Source organism: Protomyctophum parallelum, assembly GCF_964188405.1.
Source record: "Protomyctophum parallelum genome assembly, chromosome: 1".
NCBI classification, from domain to species: Eukaryota; Metazoa; Chordata; class Actinopteri; order Myctophiformes; family Myctophidae; genus Protomyctophum; species Protomyctophum parallelum.
The window spans coordinates 27,829,195-27,849,949 of NC_139697.1; the positions used below are offsets into that span (position 1 = coordinate 27,829,195).

General features: G+C 46.0%; 1 protein-coding gene across 2 annotated transcripts in view; it reads left to right on the forward strand.

Moving 5' to 3' along the window:
• The window catches only part of jarid2b (jumonji and AT-rich interaction domain containing 2b), a 144,928-nt gene that overhangs the window by 109,288 nt on the left and 14,885 nt on the right, over positions 1–20,755 (forward strand). For both annotated transcript variants that reach the window (XR_014569799.1, XM_083774124.1), the window contains exons 7-14: positions 4,024–5,623; positions 7,046–7,626; positions 15,667–15,759; positions 16,620–16,738; positions 18,211–18,281; positions 18,603–18,717; positions 19,339–19,444; positions 20,076–20,258. Coding sequence is in view for 1 of the 2 variants with exons in the window: in XM_083774124.1 (XP_083630250.1) it covers positions 4,024–5,623; positions 7,046–7,626; positions 15,667–15,759; positions 16,620–16,738; positions 18,211–18,281; positions 18,603–18,717; positions 19,339–19,444; positions 20,076–20,258 (2,868 nt within the window). In the remaining variant the exon portion in view is untranslated. The remainder of the gene's footprint in view (positions 1–4,023; positions 5,624–7,045; positions 7,627–15,666; positions 15,760–16,619; positions 16,739–18,210; positions 18,282–18,602; positions 18,718–19,338; positions 19,445–20,075; positions 20,259–20,755) is intronic.

The window sequence follows — 20,755 nt, forward strand, 5'->3', positions numbered from 1 at the left end:
CCCTTTCTCCCTCCCCCCTCCCTCCCTCCCTTTCTCCCTCCCTCCCCCCCCCCCTCCCTCCCTCCCCCCCTCCCTCCCTCCCGGCCACGCCTCACATCCCTCCACCATAACACTGCTGGGAGGCTGTTCATTATGTGGTTCGCTGTCGTCTGTAGGAGTTGCTTTGACTTATATTCGTCTAGCACTGTGGCTCAGCCGTCCGTGCTCTCTCTCTCTGTGTGTGTGTGTGTGTGTGTGTGTGTGTGTGTGTGTGTGTGTGTGTGTGTGTGTGTGTGTGTGTGTGTGTGTGTGTGTGTGTGTGTGTGTGTGTGTGTGTGTGTGTGTGTGTGTGTGTGTGTGTGTGTGTGTGTGTGTGTGTGTGTGTGTGTGTGTGTGTGTGTGTGTGTGTGTGTGTGTGTGTGTGTGTGTGTGTTTTGTGCGTGTGCGCACATGGATGTCAACGGGTTAAACTTTCTCCTATATTATGGCTGGGATTCTTTCTTTTTCTGCCGTCCATTGTGTCTGTCTGTCTGTCTGTGTGTGTCTCTCTCTCTCTCTCTCTCTGTATGTGTCTCTCTGTATGTCTCGCTCTCGCTCTCTGTATGTCTCTCTCTCTGTATGTCTCTCTCTGTATCTCTCTCTCTGTATGTCTCTCTCTGTATCTCTCTCTCTCTCTCTCTCTCTCTCTCTCTCTCTGTGTGTGCTGCAGATGTTGCCTGTTAAAATCTTCCTGCCAGGCCCCAGCTGGGCTATAGCAACACATGATGTCATCTAGACACACCCCCCTCTCCACTCCACTCCACTCCACTCTTTCTCTCTCTGCTCACATGAAACCAAAGATTCTCACCAGGGAAAAAAAACATCCGCTTTTTCTTTGGAATCTTTGGTTTTGTCTTTATTTGTGCATCATTTTTTCCCCCCTAAGACATCTTGTGTTGGTCTTTCACCTCGTTCTCATATCTATCCATCCATGATGTGTCTCTCTCTCGTCTCCTCCTCTCTGTCCCCACTAGTATCATCCCAGTCCTCTCTGTCCCCACTAGTATCCTCTCTGTCCCCACTAGTATCATCCCAGTCCTCTCTGTCCCCACTAGTATCCTCTCTGTCCCCACTAGTATCCTCTCTGTCCCCACTAGTATCCTCTCTGTCCCCACTAGTATCCTCTCTGTCCCCACTAGTATCCTCTCTGTCCCCACTAGTATCCTCTCTGTCCCCACTAGTATCCTCTCTGTCCCCACTAGTATCCTCTCTGTCCCCACTAGTATCCTCTCTGTCCCCACTAGTATCCTCTCTGTCCCCACTAGTATCCTCTCTGTCCCATGCACTAGTATCCTCTCTGTCCCCACTAGTATCATCCCAGTCCTCTCTGTCCCCACTAGTATCCTCTCTGTCCCCACTAGTATCCTCTCTGTCCCCACTAGTATCCTCTCTGTCCCCACTAGTATCATCCCAGTCCTCTCTGTCCCCACTAGTATCCTCTCTGTCCCCACTAGTATCCTCTCTGTCCCCACTAGTATCCTCTCTGTCCCCACTAGTATCCTCTCTGTTCCCACTAGTATCATCCCAGTCCTCTCTGTCCCCACTAGTATCGTCCCAGTCCAGACTAGAGAGACGTCTGAACCACTGCTGTTAGTCCTCTCTCTCTCTTTAGCAGTTCACTCCTTCCCTCAATCGTCTCTCAATTGACATTCTTGATCTCATTATGTTCTCCCTCTGACCTCACACTAGGCAGGCAGGCAACTGGGCCCCCTGGTGGCAGGAATATGTACTATACGTTACACTGCTTTGTCAGCAAACTGACTGGACAGATCTGAATGCTGCTTCATCGCACACACACACCTTATGTGTCATTGTTCTATAATTATATATTTGATATTTTTAGGTATTGCTTTTAATTTTTTGCTCCAACGTCAAAGTGCTCTCATAAACCTGTAGGCTACTGTATATTATGGGATGTAAAAATCAATGGTAAATGTTAACATCCACTCAGCCATCCGGGAGGGGGAGGGGGAGGGGAGGGCCAGTGGGCAGTGTCAGCTTTCTCTGGCCTCTTATCTTTTAATGGCCTGGCCTTCATGTCGGCCCCCTGCCACCTGAGAGCACTAACACGCACGCACCCACACACACACACACAGCCCTGCCAATGGAGTTGCCGTCACGTCACCTACCTCCTGCAGCACTGGGCTGTGATTGATAACGTTATCTGATCTTATCTGTCTATCCATCTATCTAGAATCTAGATGGTCAGACAGACAGAGGGGACTGGACTGTGTTTGTGTGTGTGTGTGTGTGTGTGTGCCACAAGATCACACTGAGTTTATATGTAGTACAGTAGGCTATCGGTCAGCCTGTCACCAACACCACACTAGACAGCTGTGGAGTGTTCAAACGTGATTGACATGCAGTAGTGAGGTTGATTCTTATTCTCAATGAAAAGGCCTTTCCTGTGTCGGGCTAATTGAAGTGTTTTCACTGGGCTGTGCCTCCTACGGCAGGGAGACCTGTGTTCCACTGAGGGCGTCTTTTCTGCCTTGGTTCTGTGGCAGCACTTTCACCAAAGTAAAGTACTTTTTCTTTTTTTGGTTTAATTTAAAATGTAATTTAGTTTGAAAAGAAAAAGTAAGTGGTCTGCACCAGTGGTAACAACAGAACATTAAACATGGTGTGAGTGTTGGCAGGTCACATGGCCCTGCATGGCTCTTTTTATGTCTTCTATTACACGCCAGTGACATCATGCCCTCTAGCTCCGCCCATTTAGACGGGAGTAACCAAATACATCAGTAACTCCCTCCCTGGACCCTGTGGTGTTTTAATATACACACACTCTCGCGCACGCACGCACGCACACATGCACAGACACCAGTCGCTGTAATTCCATAAACCTTTTACAAATGGTTTGATGGGGGGAGGGAGAGGGAGAGCAGATTTAATGAAACAACATGGAGGGAGAGAGAGCAACAGTGAGATATTCTTAGAAAGGCTGACAGATGGAGAATGATGGATGAAGTGACGTGATATGAGAGAGAGAGAGAGAGAGACATTTAATTTCACTTCTTTGTCAACCTTGCGGTATATGGTCGAATACTAGCACTACTAGACCAGTTGTTCGAAACATGCTTCCTTTTATTTAGTTTCCCCTCTGCCTTTCACCACATTATCTCTGTCACTCACTCACTCACATACTGTACACACACATGACATAGACATGATCTCCAGTACTTCTTTCTCTGCTTTTAACTCTCATACACATACACATTACACAGGTCTTGTATAGTAATAGCATTAAGGAGCGTGTTTAAATGGCGTAAGGGAGCCTATGGCACATAAATGTGATGTGTGTTATGACGCCTGCAGTGTTATTGACACCTACAGTGTTATTACACTGTAGTGTGGTACAGTAACTATTACACTGGAGTGTGGTACAGTAACTCCTACTGACCAGTCTTCTGTTGTTGACGTCAGAATACTGAGAGGTTTTAGCTCTGTGTGTACTTGGCCTCCACTGACGTTGTTCCTTTTGTTGACAGCGGTGTTGAGATTTAGTTGACTAAAGCAAAGCTTAGTAACCCCCCCCCCCCCCCCCCCCCCACACGCCTTTTTTCCTTTTTACATTTATGTAATGAATAGCACAGGTTTCTAAAAATAGCGTTTGTTCTGAGACACAAAATTGTTGACTCGTGTGTGTGTGTGTGTGTGTGTGTGTGTGTGTGTGTGTGTGTGTGTGTGTGTGATCACGTGCGTGTGCGTGATCGCATGCGTGTGCGTGCCCGTGCCCGCATGAATCTTGACGTACTTTGTTCCATCAACAACGGTCTGATTAAAATTCATTCATTTTCATTCCCCCCAGGAATTACTGTAGTTGAACTTGAAACCACCCAGTTCCTGCATTATTTCCTACAACAATGGAATATTGACTGTTTTGGCACAATAACATCTCTCTCTCTCTCTCTCTCTCTCTCTCTCTCATATGAGAAAACATACGTTTACTTTGCCAAAGCAAAAGTGGAATGAAATAATAAAACAATCTCTCTCTCTCTCTCTCAGGTCTCCAAACTGAACGGTCTGTCCCGGGCGGTCTCGGCCCACGTCGGCGTCGTCGGCTCCAAAAAGAGCCGAGACTTCCGCCTGCCGTCCAAAACTGTGAAGAAGTACACGGCCAGCGTGTCCGCGGGCCACGTCACCTACACCAAAGCCAAACAGAGAGAACTTCTGGGCAAGAAAACCAAACTCAGCAGCAACAAACACAGCAGCAGCAGCGTTGCCGTCTCCTCCTCGGCGACCTCCTCGTCAGCGAACAATCACAATCACGACAGCCAGCCAGCAGCAGCAGCGGTGTCGGCGGCCGGCGGCAGCAGGCCGGACAACTCAGGAAACGCATCGGCCGCCGCCGCCCGCCTCAGCAATGCAAAAACACGCAGCAAACAGGTGCTACTGTCCAACGGGCTGCACGGAGGCCCGGCCGGCGTCCGCCTCAACGGCCGGTTGAACGGTCAGCGGCACAGCGACAGCCTCATGCCCAGGGAGGAGGACCCCAAGCAGGGCTCCTCGCAGCAGGGGAGCCCCGTGGAGGGCCTCCTCGGCAGGGAGGGGCTGCGGAACTCTAAGCGGCGCCTGGACGCGCCCGGCGTCGTTGCAGGAACGGTGGGCGGGGGAGGAGGAGGGGAGCCCAAGGTCAAGTCCTCCGTTGCGGCCGAGGCCAAAAAGGCCAAGCTCCACCAGGCCCCGCCCTTGGAGACGCGCAGCAAGAAGGCAGCCAATCAGGACAAAGCCGCCGCCCAGGCCGTTGCCTCCCCCGTCTCTAACGGACACGTCGGGGACACGCCCCCTCCCACTCCCCCCACTGCCCCTCCTCCTCCCCCCCGCACCCCCAACACGCCTAAACGGCAGACACCGCCTCTCACACCAGCAGCAGCCAACGGGGAGTCGGTGGTGAACCAGCGGCCCAAGAGGGCGTCGGCCGGCAAGCTGATGCTGATTCGCCAGGCGCAGCAGCAGAGCAGGTCTCACAGCCGGAGCTCCTCCTCCTCTTCGTCATCACTGACCTCCTCCTCCTCCTCTCCCTCGGCGGGGGGACAGAGTCACTCCAGCACTACCTCAGACCCTCAGCGACCCCCCCTCTGCTCCTCCTCAGACGCCACCTCCCCCTCCCCTTCCTCCTCCTCCTCCTCCTCCTCGGCCTCCGCCGCCTCCTCTTCCTCCTCCTCCAGCCCCGGCGGCCAGGCGGCGCGTCTGACAACGCCCGCCGACCGCGACCGCGAGTGGGAGCAGGAGAAGGAGATGTGTCGGCAGCAGGAGCGCGAGCAGGACAAGGACCGCGAGCGCGGCCAGCGGAGCCGCCCAGAGGGCTGGACGGCCCTCGGGGACGCGCCCGCCTTCCGGCCCGCGCCCCGCGAGTTCCAGGACCCCCTGGTGTACCTGGACGCGGTGAGGGAGCGCGGCGCCGAGGCGGCCGGCCTGTGCCGGGTGGTGCCGCCACCCGACTGGCGGCCCGAGTGCAAGCTGAGCGAGGAGATGCGCTTCGTCACACAGGTGCAGCGCGTCCACAAGCTGGGCCGCCGCTGGGGCCACAACGTGCAGCAGCTGGCCTGCATACGCAAGCACCTCAAATCTCAGGGCATCGTCATGGATGAGCCCCCCGTCATCGGTGAGAGGAGATGAGACGCACGCACGCACACATGCACGCACACACACACACACACACACACACACATGCATGCACGGCGCTGAGGTTGAGTTGTGTCAAGTCAGGATTTAACAAAAACTAAAAACAATGATTGTACACACAGACGTCCTGAGTGTGATGCAATATGTTATAAATGTAAAGAATACACTATATGTAATAATAACTAATAAGGACAAAGTTAGGGGGCTTATATATAATATCGTGTATTATAGCATAAGAACATGATTTCGTTTTTAGAGCATAAGTGAGAAAGGTAAATACATTTTGGGAAAGCTAAATGTACTTACATTTTTGCCCAAGGCGTGACTACCAGTCAATGCGTTATTCTTCCACTCCACTTTACCAAATCATCTTTTAACACCTCTATTCTATTAGTGTGTGTGTGTGTGTGTGTGTGTGTGTGTGTGTGTGTGTGTGTGCGCATGCGAACCCCTGCAGGCTATATAAAAGCAAGACAAAAAGCAGACAGTTGGCAAACGGCACCAGATTGCTATCTCTGTGGGTATCGGCCAAGCTATGAAAGGTTCAGCCGTGTTGCGCCTGGTCTTATCTCTCTGTTCATAGATGCCAATAACAATGCAAAGCTACGCGGTGAGGGGCCCCGCAGGGCCCCTTCGGGCCAGGCAAACAATATTTCCCCCAGATTGCCCTGTCACCTTCCATTTCTCACAATGACATCAATGCTTTATGAACATTTAAACGGCTTCACTTGAGACTGTGTGTGTGTGTGTGTGTGTGTGGGGGGGGGGGGTTCTGTCTGTCTGTCGACACACATGCACACACAAAACCATGTCTTTCTAGTTCTCAGAATTCTACATTTATTTTAGCTTCACTCTGTGAAAACATATACGTACTCAACTGTGGGGGAACAATGGAACATGAACCCATACAACTTGTGTCTGCGTCCAGTCCATTCTGACCTGTGTTTATCACACAGTGAGGCCTTTGGTTGAAGTCAAAATAATAGTTAGTTAGTTATTGCATCTCTGGTGATTTCAGGACAAATAAACCACAGGGGTTAAGACTCCAAAAGTGGGCATGTTTTCCTAAAGTAAAAATATTAGTGAATCACATTACATATATCTCCAAATCTATCTTCAATAATTGTACAATTCATGCATTTATGACAAATGTGCAGTTCAATATTGAAAATAGTTTTTTAAAAGTTGTCTATCTGACCCTGGATTTTGTATGTATGTATGTTTTTTTTAATCAAATAATAGAATTGAAACACTGAGTTTTTGTCATGTCTTGTGTCTCTCCATCTTCTCTCCCTGTATCTCTCCCCTACCTGTCTCTCTCTCTCTCTCTCTCTCCATCTGTCTCTATCCATCCATCTTGTCCGTCTGCCTCTTCTCCTCCTGTCTCTCTGTGTCTGCGCAGGTGGCTGCGAGGTGGACCTGGCCCGTTTCTTCCAGCTGATCAACGACATGGGCGGCATGCAGCAGGTGATGGACCTGAAGAAGTGGACCAAGCTGGCCGACCTGCTGCGCATCCCCAAGTCGGCGCAGGACCGCCTGGCCAAGCTGCAGGAGGCCTACCTGCAGTACCTGCTCTCCTACGACGCCCTGGGCGCCGAGAAGCGCCTGGCGCTGCAGGCCCAGGTGCTCCGTGAGAAGCGGAGCCTGGAGGCGCGCCGGGGCCCCCTGGAGGGCCACTCGGACTCTGCGGCCGGCCCCAGCGGGCTGGCGCTGCCGCGCTACGAGCCCAAGAACGGGCTGGCGGGAGGAGGGCTGGTGGGGGGCGGCGGCGGGGGGGCGGCGTCCGGGCATCACCACCACCACCGCGTCAACGGGGTGTGTCACCGTCTGAAGGAACTGGAGGCTCAGGTGAAAGCGGGCCGTCGGCGGCTCTTCCCTCAGGAAAAACAAAGCAAGGAGGACAGGCAGCATGGAGAGGAGGAGGAGGAGGAGGAGGAGGAGGACAGAAGCATTCTCAGTGACCAGCACAAGTGTATTTACAAGGTGAGAAAGAGTGATTGTTGTAATGGAGCACTGAAGTCCTGACGTCACTCGCTCATCCCCTGGTTCTGCCTGGTTCACGGAAGTAATTTCTCTATGGAGAACATGTGGTCCAAAAAGAAACAAGCTGTCTCTGCGTTATTGTCAGGGAGGTGTCTCTGTATTGTTTGCGACCGTCAGTCATACAGTCTGTTTCTAGCGAAAATGTAACTAATTCAGTAGCAGTAACAATAGTGTTTTCTCTCAGTCAGTTAATTCTTCATATCCATATGAGTGAAGGGGCCAGGATGACATGTTTATTTTTCAAACACAGTTCTTATATGAGACGATCTAAAATCCCCCCTATGGGGATTACAATGCAAATAAAAAGTACATGAACCCGTGGATTTGCGCCCTCTACCGATATTGACGTCAGACTTCGGTGCTCTATACTGTATGTGTTGTGTTTATATGTTACAGAAGTTCTGTAACAGAACTATGTTGTCGCCTTATGCTACGTGTTCTGGTAATGTTTTTAAATGCTGCAACTGAAGGCAGACAATTTGCTACAGCGTTTGATAACTTTTTATGGAAACTTTAAATGATAATTTACACTTTTGGTGTTTTAAAGCATTATGTTATACTTATAGCTATTAGCTTTTGAAAAATAGCAGATCTACAAGCTCATAGCGCGCGCTACAATCTTGTAGGTCTGCTATTTTAGAAAATTTGTTAAAATGTGGCACAAATCTTAGAATATATATTCTTTCAGAGCGAACGTTTTTAACTAAAATCTTTGCTCCTGGGGAGGTTCCTGGAACAACATATTTTCAGATGGGGGTCGGCGGCCAATTTCATATATTTTCGGGGGTCTTTGACATGAAAATGTTTGAGAACGACTGATATAGAAACAACAGGTTTTTCAGAAAACTGGATTTAGCAGACATTTGTATAATCGTCCTCGGGTCTAAATGGGTTTTAACAGACGTGGTATGTTTATTGGCCTCCAAACGTTGTCATGCAGATGGAGGTGAAGATCATTACTTGTTGTTTGTTCCGTTTTGTTTCCATTTATGGTCCTGTTGGCATCATCATTAAGCATTGCTTCGTTCGCACGCCGCGCAATCTAGTAGTTTATTTATGAAGCCGGCTAATGAAAAGCAATAATGACGGGCTCATTGTCTGGCTCGTCATGTTGCCAGATATATCCATGTCATTTAGATACTTTATGGCCTGGCATCGGCTCAGACGGAAGGAGAGCGCTCTATAAAACCCTGCAATGTGTTAGTCAAGCGCTTTGTTGTGCCAGCTCTGGATCCTGACTGCTGACATCGCTCTAGTGTTGTTTTCCTCAACTAACACTATGACGAGAAATGTTCGACGAAAACTAAATTAAAACTAAGCTATGATGACTAAGACTAAATATACTGACAATTTCGTCAACAAATATAAACTAGACTAAAATGTACAGTACACGCGTTGTGTGACGCGTTGTGTGACTAAAAAGTACATTTTAGTCGACTAAATCAACTGCAGATTTAGTCGACTAAAATCTTATGACATTTAGTCGACTAAAACTAGACAAACACTAAAACATTCCAGGCGACTAAAATGTGACTAAAACTAAATGAGGTTTCATTCCAGACTAAGACTACGACTAAACTAAAATAGAAATTTGCTGCCAAAAACAACATTGATCTTCACAGTGTCATCACACACACATTGGAGAGAGTCCACATCGGTGTGTCATTCATTCTACCAAGGGATGAAAGATGTGCTCTATCCTCGTCGTTGGGCAGAAACCTTGTTTCAACTCTAGTGACATGGCCATAATACTGGTTCAGGTGGTTCATGCTGAGCCTGCCTCGTTGAAAGTGGACACGTCTAGACACATATTTAACTAGAAAAAGTGCCCTTCTGGGCACAGGTCTCCACCAGGTTATCCACAGATCCGTGCAGTTAGAGGTAAAAACACTTTTCGGCCAGTTATAGCGCCACCTTGAGGCTGAGTTGAAATTGTTCATGTGGCATTTTGTCCTCGGCCTAGTGGGAATGTGGGTGCACAATTTCACGGAAATCACGCGATGTGTTCATGATTTGCAGCATTTTGTTTGAAACTGAGCACTCCTGTGAACTTTGGAAGCCTTAACCAATCAGGATGGAGTCTGAGAAATCTGAAAGACTGGTTTGGTTGAATGGCTCTAGAGAGACTGTGTACCAATTTGCGTGATGTTTGGACAAAATCTGTAGGTGTGCTGTGCAAAAACTTGTTTTGCACAAAGCGGCCTCCTGGTGGCGCTATAACAGGCCGTTCTGGAAAGTTTGGGGCAGAGGTTCATCGTTGGCATCCAGGGAGTGTGTGTGCAAAATTTGGCATCGACCGGGTTAACGGTGGCCGAGATTAGCTGCTAACGGACGGACACACACACACACACACACACACGCACACACACACGGACGGACGGACGGACGGACGGACGGACGGACGGACGGAGTGCAAAACATACTCTCTCCCCATGCCTTCGGCCTGGTGGAGACAACTAATAAGGTATTAACAACAAGCTCAACCACGCTACGTTGGATCAATTTTGAACACGGGATATAATTATTTTCCCTGAAAAATCCTAGACAGGGTTGTAGCGTGTTGTTTGGGAATGTATGTACTGTATGTAATATGTATACAGTATCGCTTTGGTTTGAATTGGAAAGATGCTAATGTCTGTGCCATTTCCTTTGGAAAAAAGGTTCACGGTGTAAAGTGTGTGGTTTTAATTGGGTGTAGCGCCACACAAAACACACTGTAATGTTGTAATGCTGCTATATATATCGTGCTGCGTGTTAACCCTCTTATGGCCAGCCTAATTAACAGTGGATTGTGCCTTCTATACCTATTCTATATTCTATACATGCACTATTCATATGTTTAATACCTTCTACCTGCACTATTCATATGTTTAATACCTTCTACCTGCACTATTCATATGTTTAATACCTTCTACCTGCACTATTCATATGTTTAATACCTTCTACCTGCACTATTCATATGTTTAATACCTTCTACCTGCCCTATTCATATGTTTAATACCTTCTACCTACACTATTCATATGTTAAATACCTTCTACCTGCACTATTCATATGTTTAATACCTTCTACCTACACTATTCATATGTTTAATACCTTCTACCTGCACTATTCATATGTTTAATACCTTCTACCTACACTATTCATATGTTTAATACCTTCTACCTGCCCTATTCATATGTTTAATACCTTCTACCTACACTATTCATATGTTTAATACCTTCTACCTGCACTATTCATATGTTTAATACCTTCTACCTACACTATTCATATGTTTATTTCGTCATACACATACAGTACAGTATGGGTGCCATTTTGAAGATGCGTTTTACAATGGGGTAATACATAAATTGCCCTCGCTCTGCGCACAATCGTATTATGAAAGGGATATCGGCCCGTGTTGAACGCACACACATATGGCATACGGCGTTCCTGAATATTTTAGCATTGTGGGAGTGTCCATATGTTAATTATTTTCGCTTTGCGCAATTTGCTATTAAGCCCCTTGACCTAAAAACACCTCATAAACGCAAAAAGCACTGTTTGATATTACACTTGAGCGGCTCTGGGAGCCTGCTGGAGTGTTGCCATGTCTGTTTATTATAAGCGGCTTCTTTTTCTGTAAAGTTGCTTGTAAATATTGGTAGTTGTAGCCTACTAGTTGTGGTTGCTTTTCTTGTTTCTAAAGTGGTTATTTGGGCTTTTCTCCTAATGTTGTTTCCTCACACAGCACATTCCCATGTCAAGGATCCCCAGATGAATGCATTTGCCCAACTAAGGACGACTAATCCAAAAATTAAATAAAAAAATTCCAAGATTACTTTTGAAAATAGCAGATCTATACCAGCTCACAATTCATCACATTCATTCATTAAAACTATGAACTCTGACTGCAGGGGGATATATATAATGATCATTATAACAATGTGCAAGAACATATTTAAAAAGAAGGAAGAACTTTATATTTGTGGACAATCAAAATATGTTTTTTTATTTTAATGTGGCGTCATTAAAATTAATCTGGATATGGCAGACTCACCATCTAGAAAATAAAAACATATTTTTATAGACCTATTTACTTGTTTCTATGAGACATGGCAACAGCCTCTTTTTGCGTCTTTTTTTTGTAAAATGTTGAGATTAGAAACGGACATAATTCTTTCATTTCTCAACCTTAAAAATAAATAAAAACATCTCCATAATCCGTGGGAAGTTTGCTTTCATACACCCGATTCAAGTCTTCTTCAATAAAATGCTAAGAGCGAAGACCATATACCATCGGGGCCACAGGCACAGCATTAAGCAGCAGCATTCAACTCATTCCTTCATCATGACTTGAATGAAATAAAATATAATAAACGTTATTTTACTGGTGTTTTTTAATAGAAACAAATTATTTTGAGGCATAAAGGTGACAGCATGCAGTGCAATAGGAATAATTAACCCAAATGTGACCAAGTCATGTCATGTCTTCTATGGTGCCAGCCTGAAGAAATGTAATACCACGATCCCCAAAGTGCACATTCCGTATGTGACATCAGCTGACTGGTAAAGAGAATAGTACGGACATGTTGATTGGGTACGTCTCAAACACTCCTTAAACACACCCATGACTAATTCAAGGCCGTTTTGCGCAATCCACGGGGTGTCGAAAGCGCTTCTTAACATGCCCAAAATTGCAATATGACATACCACACGCCCCCAGCTCATAAAACTGTAATATGATTAGTAATATTATTTGAACTGCTTAATGGAGCCCTATATCTCATTCTAACGCGGTGATCCTATAGTACTATCCTATTATATCCAGTCCTGATGGTGGCGGTAACTTCACCATTATGTTATACTTTAGCTATTTCTTTTTTTAAATTGTGAAAATGTGGCGCAGATCTTTGAATATATATTCTTTCAGAGCGAACGTTTTTAACTCACTTTGTTACAGATGGGTGTCGGCGGCCAAATACATAAAATTTTTGGGGGTCCTTGACATGAAATAGTTTGAGAACCACTGAGTCATAGAAACATTTTCTGAAAACTGTCTGAAAAATGTAGAAGACATTTTGTAGAATGGAGCTCCGGTCTAAATGGGTTAAGTTGTGTTGCGGAGGTTTGCTTGTTTTAGTTTGCCGTTAAGAGTGGAATCTAGTTGTTGATGAAACGAACAAATGCTTTGAATCTGTCTTTGTGCTCCACTGTCAACCTTTAAAAGCTTTGTGCAGCTGTGTGTGGGGAGGTAAGGTAGTCAGTGGTCGTGCGTGGCGTGCACCTTAGGTGTATTCCCATCTCCCCAGCCTTCTGGCAGCTGTGTTGACTCTGGCTGGCTGCAATGTAGGTCAGTGATCATTCTGTAAAAAGGGCCCACAGGCAAAAAATCTTCCCCCTCTCTTCCATCTCTCTTTCTCTCTCTCTCCCCACCTCTCTCTGTGCCCCTCGATCTCTCCCTCCCCCCCCCATTTTCTCCCTCTCTCTCCCTCTATCTCCCTCTCTCTCTCTCCCTCTCCCTCTCTCTCCCTCCCTCCACGCCTCCTCTCCACCTCTCAGCCCCTCCCTCTCTCCCGTAGCCCTCGCCCCAGCTCAGCCCACCTCTAACCCTAACCCTAGTACCGTCCCTCAACTCCAGCCCCCCCCCCCCCCCCCCCCCACACACACACACACACAAATTCAGCGCAACAGTACAGTATATGCAGCCAGGCGTATACACAAACGCACGCTTGCATGAAAACACATGCCTCGATGTGAACTCACGGAGAGGTCGTCTTATATCACTCTCTCTCCCATGTGAAGACCCGCCCTACGTTACACTGTGTGAAGCCTTATGCATGCTGTATACAGCACGCACGCACACACGCACGCACACACAGTCGCACGCACGCACGCACGCATGCAGACAGGTGCCTCTCCTTGTATTCTTGGACGAGTCTGGATTATGATACATTTATTCATTCTGTACACATATTCTCAAAGTCACATTTTGTGCACGTGTGCGTACGTGCACACACACACACACACACACACACACACACACACACACACACACACACACACACACACACACACACACACACACACACACACACACCTATGCATCTCTCGGATCTGGATCCCATTTAATTTCTGCCCCATTTTCTTTTTGTAACTAAATCCTCCTCTGCTGAAGTACCTCTGCGTACTTAACCCCTTAGCGTCCATGCAGCAGACTTTGAAGTCACAGACCTGCTATTCAGGAATCGGGACAGTGACACGAGGGAGATGACTCACGTCCAACGCTGACGAGAGTAAAGACGCTGTCGTTAAAGTGTCCAAATATAACCACAACTCAAAGAGCTCTGTGTTTCCTGACATGGCGTTCCCCACAAGAGGACAATGTATTTGACATCATCCTGAAGGAGATCAAAGTCCCATGTGAAGGGTATGAGGACACCATTTGAACTACATGGAAATCTAGCGTCCCTATTCTGGGCATAAATAGGGATACGGTGTTGAGGGGAAATATTAGGGAGCTCTTAGTATCGACCCCTGGGCGACTCCAGTCAGCAAAGCATATAGAGCGGCGCAGTCCCGCCCCCTTTCATGACGACGAGAGACCCATAAAATAATTCCCCGTTCATTTTCCTCATAGACTTTTCAAAAAGCATTTATTTAAAGACGTTTACGCCGCGGACAAAGCCAACTCGAGTTGTGAGAAATCATGACAATAAACACAATGTTTTGGGCCGAACATATAATTACAAAGAAGAAAAACAAAACAAGTGTTTTTTCATCTTCTCTAATTATTTGTTCGGCCCAAAACATTGTGTTTGTTTTCATGATTTGTAACGACTCGAGTTGGCTTTGTCCGGCGTAAACGTCTTTAAATAAATACTTTTTGAAAAGTCTAATGAACGGGAAAATTATTTTCCGGGTCTCTGGAGGGGGCGGGACTGCGACGCTCTAGGGTTTAAGTGGTATATGCTGCATATACTTGGTCAAAAGAAAAATACGTTATTTTTGGTGCAGGACACATAAGCAAAAATCATTCTTCAGATGAAGTCTATATAGTACCGGTAGTAATGGTGTTAATTTTAATGATACTGCTTGTCAACAAAGCCCACCAAGTGATGGAAATGGGAAGTTAGGAAGCTGACAAATACTTGAGCAAAGGAGTAGAAGTGGTTTGTTTTAGTTGGTTTTGGGTGCATCTCTCCTCCATCCAGTGCCTCTGGACCACAGTGGCAGTGTTGTTTTTGGCAGCAATTTTTTTGTTTTAGTGTAGTTTTCATGTAGTTTCCATTTAGTTTTAGTCGGTGGAAAAAGGTAGTCGATGAACATTTTTCGTCTTAGTCGTAGTCGACGAAAACAACACTGCACAGTGGGCCAGTCTGCTGCATCCAGCTCTGTGTGTACAGTAACCTCAGCCTGCAGTTGGCCAGTCTGCTACATCCAGTTCTGTGTGTACAGTAAGAGGAGTCAGCAGCAGGGCCATCTTTCAGCGGGGTCCTAACATACTGTACTACCCTCCCCACCCACCCCGGCCCCACAGCGGGCAGATTTATGGCCGCCTTCAAAGTCTCTCTCTCTAGGAGGAGAGTTCCATGCAGGGAAGAGGTCGGGTCCGGGGGAATGGTGCTGGGGACGTATGGAGTAGACTTATAGACGTGCACGCACAGTACACACTCTCAGGGCCATATAAATAGCCTCTGAAACTTTGACACATACAAGCGCCGACATATGTTGAGAGAGACACACAGCTGCCCCGTGCGGTTCATCCAAAGTCCAGCAATATTTCTACAGTATGACCTCATGTCACAGACCTGTATGTATGTATGTATGCATGCATGTTGCTTCCCTCCCTCTCAGCCAGCCATAAACCTGATTATGCTTTCTCTGAATGGGGGGGAGGCTGTAATCCATTTATACTGCTGTACTTCCTGTGACCCCCGGGGGCGTTTACATGTTCTCATGTGGCTCTGTGTGTGTGTGTGTGTGATGTCCTTGTGTTGCAGGGGAAATCGGTATCTTTGACCAACTTCTTCAGGATAGCTCGGAACACCATGACCATGTGCTTTAACAAGGAGCCCGGGGCTGCAGAAGTGGAGGTGAGCATGCCCAAATTGCCCATGTTTCATTTAATTTACACTGATGCACGCCAACGGTCATTTAGATTTGTTCTTCCATTTTGTCTCTACCCGACGTGACTTTGACTGATACCTCCAGACTAGCCTTGGAAACCCAGACGTTTTTTTTTTTTCCAGGGAGAAAAAAATAAGTCTGGGGCCGAGTCCACTTCAATTCGGCATAGAGTAGCGCAAACGTCGATCACTCTCTGCTGATTTCTGATCGTCTGCACCTTTGTTAAATTGACGCGCGCGCACACAAACATGTACAAACACGTACAAACACACACTACTTCCTCTCGCTCTAATTAATTAGTCTCATGTCGCGCAGCTGCGTCTAGATTCTCCCGGCGGATCCTGCCGGGAGCTGCCTATGCCATAGAAAGCATAGGTGGACCCCAGGCTACCTCCAGACAGTCAACTTTTAAGGAATTCATAAAATTGGATTTGTTGACCATGCATTGAAGAGTAATATGGAACAGACTCGGTTTAATTTAACTATCATGAAATATTTGCTCGGCACATAAAACAGGCTTTGTAAGTAAACCTATAAAAACATGAGGGAGATATCAAACTGATATAGAAACATGAGGTTTTTCAGAAAACTGATTTTTTTTAGAATCGTTCCCAGGTCTAAATGGGTTAAGTGACCATAAGTGAAGTCATGTGGAACCGTGGTCCGTTCCTTTGTTCATGGTCTCTCTCTCTCTCTCTTCCTTCTCTTCCTTTGTTCATGGTCTCTCTCTCTCTCTCTCTCTCTCTCTCTCTCTCTCTCTCTCTCTTCCTTCTCTTCCTTTATTCATGGTCTCTCTCTCTCTCTTCCTTCTCTTCCTCCTCCACAGCAAGAGTACTGGAGAACCGTGGAGCAGAGAGACTGCCACGTGGCAGTGCATTATGGGAAGGTGGACACCATTACACACGGGAGTGGATTCCCCACGGGAAAGTCAGAGCCATTTTCAAAGTGAGCCCCATACTTTGCTATCTCAAGAGGATTATTTATACTTTTGTGACACGACCTCTTCGGCAAGGGTCGCTTCACAAAAACAACGTATTCTCAACTGGGGGGAAAAAAAGGCTCGCATCGACTCGTCTAGGCAGACGAAAATAGCTGGATCCCTACTGTACAAGCTCACAATGTGTCGCAAACTAAACTTGTAGATTGGGCCATTTAAAACATGGGTAACATCACCAACAATTGAGCCTGTTTAAGTGTTGCCTGCTCATAAATAGACTGCAGAGAGGGGAGTTGTCTTACCCTCATGATCTTCCCTGCAGTCTGCACCAATCTGAACCATTTGGAACTCAGTTGCATTGGGTACAGGCTTTAGTTTCGACATGCTATTGGTCCGACTGTCATTAGAACAACAATCAACTCAAACCCTAACCTAAACATAACCGCAACCAGCAGCGCATGTTCGCCAACACTAGTGAGATGGTCGAGTCATGAATGACCATAGGCCTGTGATCACCAATACTCTTGGGGTCAAAAACCGTCTCCTGTATCTTGGTTGTCATCACACCACTTTTCCAAAGCTCTGTACCTCTAAAAAGTAGTGTGCTAAATCCCTATCCTTATCCAGAAGGGCTAAGATGGCAGTATCATCCGAGATTTTTATAGATTTTTTTTTATTTTATCCCACGATTTTGCAACCTGTGTTTTCACCCAGTGTCAATTATCTAATGTAATCCTGGGCGCTACACATCCTCTGCCAACATCCGAGAATTTAATGATGTAATTGTTCGGGTTGCCGTAGAAGTTTGGTCAAGCCAAATGCATAATTATTTGTGACTCTAACTAAATGCCCCAAATAGGGACGGATGCCAGGTTGAAGATGGATTAAGCCATTTTTGGGCAGGAACCCCTTTTGGTGTTATAAGCATTATGTTATACTTTAGTTATTGAAAAATAGCAGATCTACAAGCTCGTAGCGCAGCACTCTGTGTAGGTCTGCTATTTTTGAAAAATCGTGAAAACATAGTGCAAATCTTTGAATATATATTCTTTCAGAGCGAACCCCCCCAGGGGGGGGGTCCCCTGGAACAACATATTTTCAGATGGGGGTCGGCAGCCAATTACATTTTATCTTGGGGGTCCTTGACATGAAAATGTTTGAGAACCACTGACATAGAAACACAGGGTTTTTCAGAAAACTGTCATGATTTAGAAGACTTATATAGAATCGTCCTCCGGTCTAAATGGCTTAACCCATTTTGGGTGGCGAACCCGTTTTGGTGTTGTGCTTTAGCTATTGAAAAATAGCAGATCTACAAGCTCATAGCACGCCACCGAGTGGCGCGCTACGAGCTTGTAGGTCTGCTATTTTTTTTTAATCGAAGAACGACTGACATGGAAACATAGCTTTTTCAGAAAACTGTTAAATGATTAAAATAAATTAGATGAAAATGTAAACCCTCTGGTGTTCTTTCCCTCAGACATGGATGGAACCTTACAAACCTCCCCAACAACTCTGGATCCATCCTTCGGCACCTGGGCGCTGTACCCGGTAAGAACGGCTGAAAGTGGCCTTTTTACTGTTCTATTGTCGACACCCACACGTTCACACAGACGCTCTGCATTCCTCCTCCCGGCGGGTCCAGCCCAGGCAACTGGAATGGATTGTGGAGCAGGTTATTATGGGATGTCTGATGCTTTATTTATGCACTGTTAGAATGAGCCAAGAGGAAGATGCACCACATCACATATGCCTCGGAGTCTGTATCCACTTTGTCATTGCTCTGCTTTTAGTTAAAATCATTGTTCTTGTTTTTCTCTTCATCTGTCTCTTTCTTTTGTCTAAATCCTCTCCTCTCCTCTCCTCTCCTAGGGGTGACCATTCCCTGGCTAAATATTGGCATGGTCTTTTCTACCTCATGCTGGTCTCGAGACCAAAACCGCCTTCCGTTTATTGATTACTTACACACTGGTGCTGATTGCATTTGGTAAGTAGTTTTATACTTAACACACATGGGGGGCAAAGTCACTCACTCACTCACTCACTCACTCACTCACTCATTCACACACACACACGCACATACCTACATTTTCAGTTTTGAAAAGCTCAAAAAGCAGCTTGAAAGCAGGAATAATTTCTCCATCTTATAAGTTATTCGTAAAGAATAGAGAGGAGGGAGATTCTGCATTTGCTCGCTGCCTGCAACCCTGATCCCTGACTTTAGGGAATACACGATCTGCACTTAGACACTTACACACTTACAAACTTACACACGTGCACACAACATTTTCAAGAAACAATCAATATTTTACGACTGCTTGGTAGGCCATTGGGCTGCAATCTGCAGGTCTGCTGGTTGTACAAAGGCTGTGAAATAGTCTGGAAATGGTACTAATCCTAAAGTTACAGACATGCTTGGAATTGGATCTGTACCGTATGTACCGTTACAGTACCAGTTTGGGTGTATTTTGCCCACCTTATGCCCAGTTCTTATACTTTTAGCCATATATACTTTGGAAGCCATATGCACCGGTTTGGCTGCCCAAACCTTGGCTGCAAAAAATTATTCAAAAGTTTTACTTTATTTTGTGTCTGTGTGTGTGTGTAGGTATTCTGTCCCTGCTGAGGAGAAGACCAAGTTGGACAAGGTGGTGCACACACTGCTCCAGGCCAATGGGACCCCTGGACTAGAGATGTTGGAGAAGAACATCATGGTGTGTGTGTGTGTGTGTGTGTGTGTGTGTGTGGGTCATTGTTGATTTCATCGACTAAAACTAAGACGGAAAATGTTCGTCGACTACCTTTTTTCACTGACAAAAAACTAAATAAAAGCGAAATAAAAACTAAGCCATGATGACTAAAACTATGACTAAATATGCTGTCGATTTTGTCAACAAATAAAAACTAGACTAAAATGTTAGGAAGTGACTAGTGGACAAGAGATCCAGTATAAGTAAAAGACACAAGCCATTTTACACTGGTTGCATACTGAAAATAGCAGATCTGCTATTTTCAGCAATTGTAAAATCAGCCATTACGACGGCATCAAGTCCTGCCAAAATACATTTTAGTCGACTAAATCACCTGTAGATATAGTCGACAAAAAATCGTATGATATTTAGTCGACTAAAACTAGACTAACACTAAAACATTCCAGGTGGCTAAAATGTGACTAAAACTAAATTAAGTTTCATTCCAAAGACTATGACTAAACTAAAATAGAAATGTACTGCCAAAAACAACACTGGTGTGGGTGTGTGTGTCTGTGTGAGTGAGTGAGTGAATAACAAGAGAAGGCGGTGGTTCTGTGGTCATTCTCTCCTCTCTCTCTCTCTGTCCGTCCAGATCTCTCCAGAGCTCCTGTGTCGCGAGGGCATCAAGGTTTACCGTACCGTCCAGCGGAGCGGCCAGTTTGTGATCTGCTTCCCCGGTGCCTTCGTCTCCAAGGTGTGCTGTGGCTACAACGTGTCGGAGACGGTGCACTTTGCCACGCCACACTGGATGAAACTGGGCTACCAGGCTGCAAAGGTCCGTGTATACTGGTACCAGTGGTGGGAAAAGTACTCAATTGTTTTACTTAAGTACAAGTACCAATACTGCAATTTAGAAGTACTTCGTTACAAGTAAAAGTACGGAATTGAAAATACAAAAAGTACAAAAGTATCGGCATCAAAATGTACTTAAAGTACTCATATTGCAGAATGTGCCATTTCACAAGTTCAAACTGTGTACAAAATCTTTTGAAAATAGCAGATCTACAAGCTCACAATGCGTCGCAACGGCCGAAATGTAGGTTGAAGTGGTTAATGTACGTTTTCTAATCAAAATTAAAAGTAACTCAAGTTTTCAAATAATTGTACTGAAGTAAAAGTACAAATGTTGGCTCTGAGATTAGAAGAGAGTAGAAGTACTGGAAATTGGAAATACTCAAGTAAAGTACAAATACCTCTACATTGTACTCAAGTGCAGTACTTAAGTAAAAGTACTTAGTTACTTTCCACCACTGACCTCCACTCAGCAACATG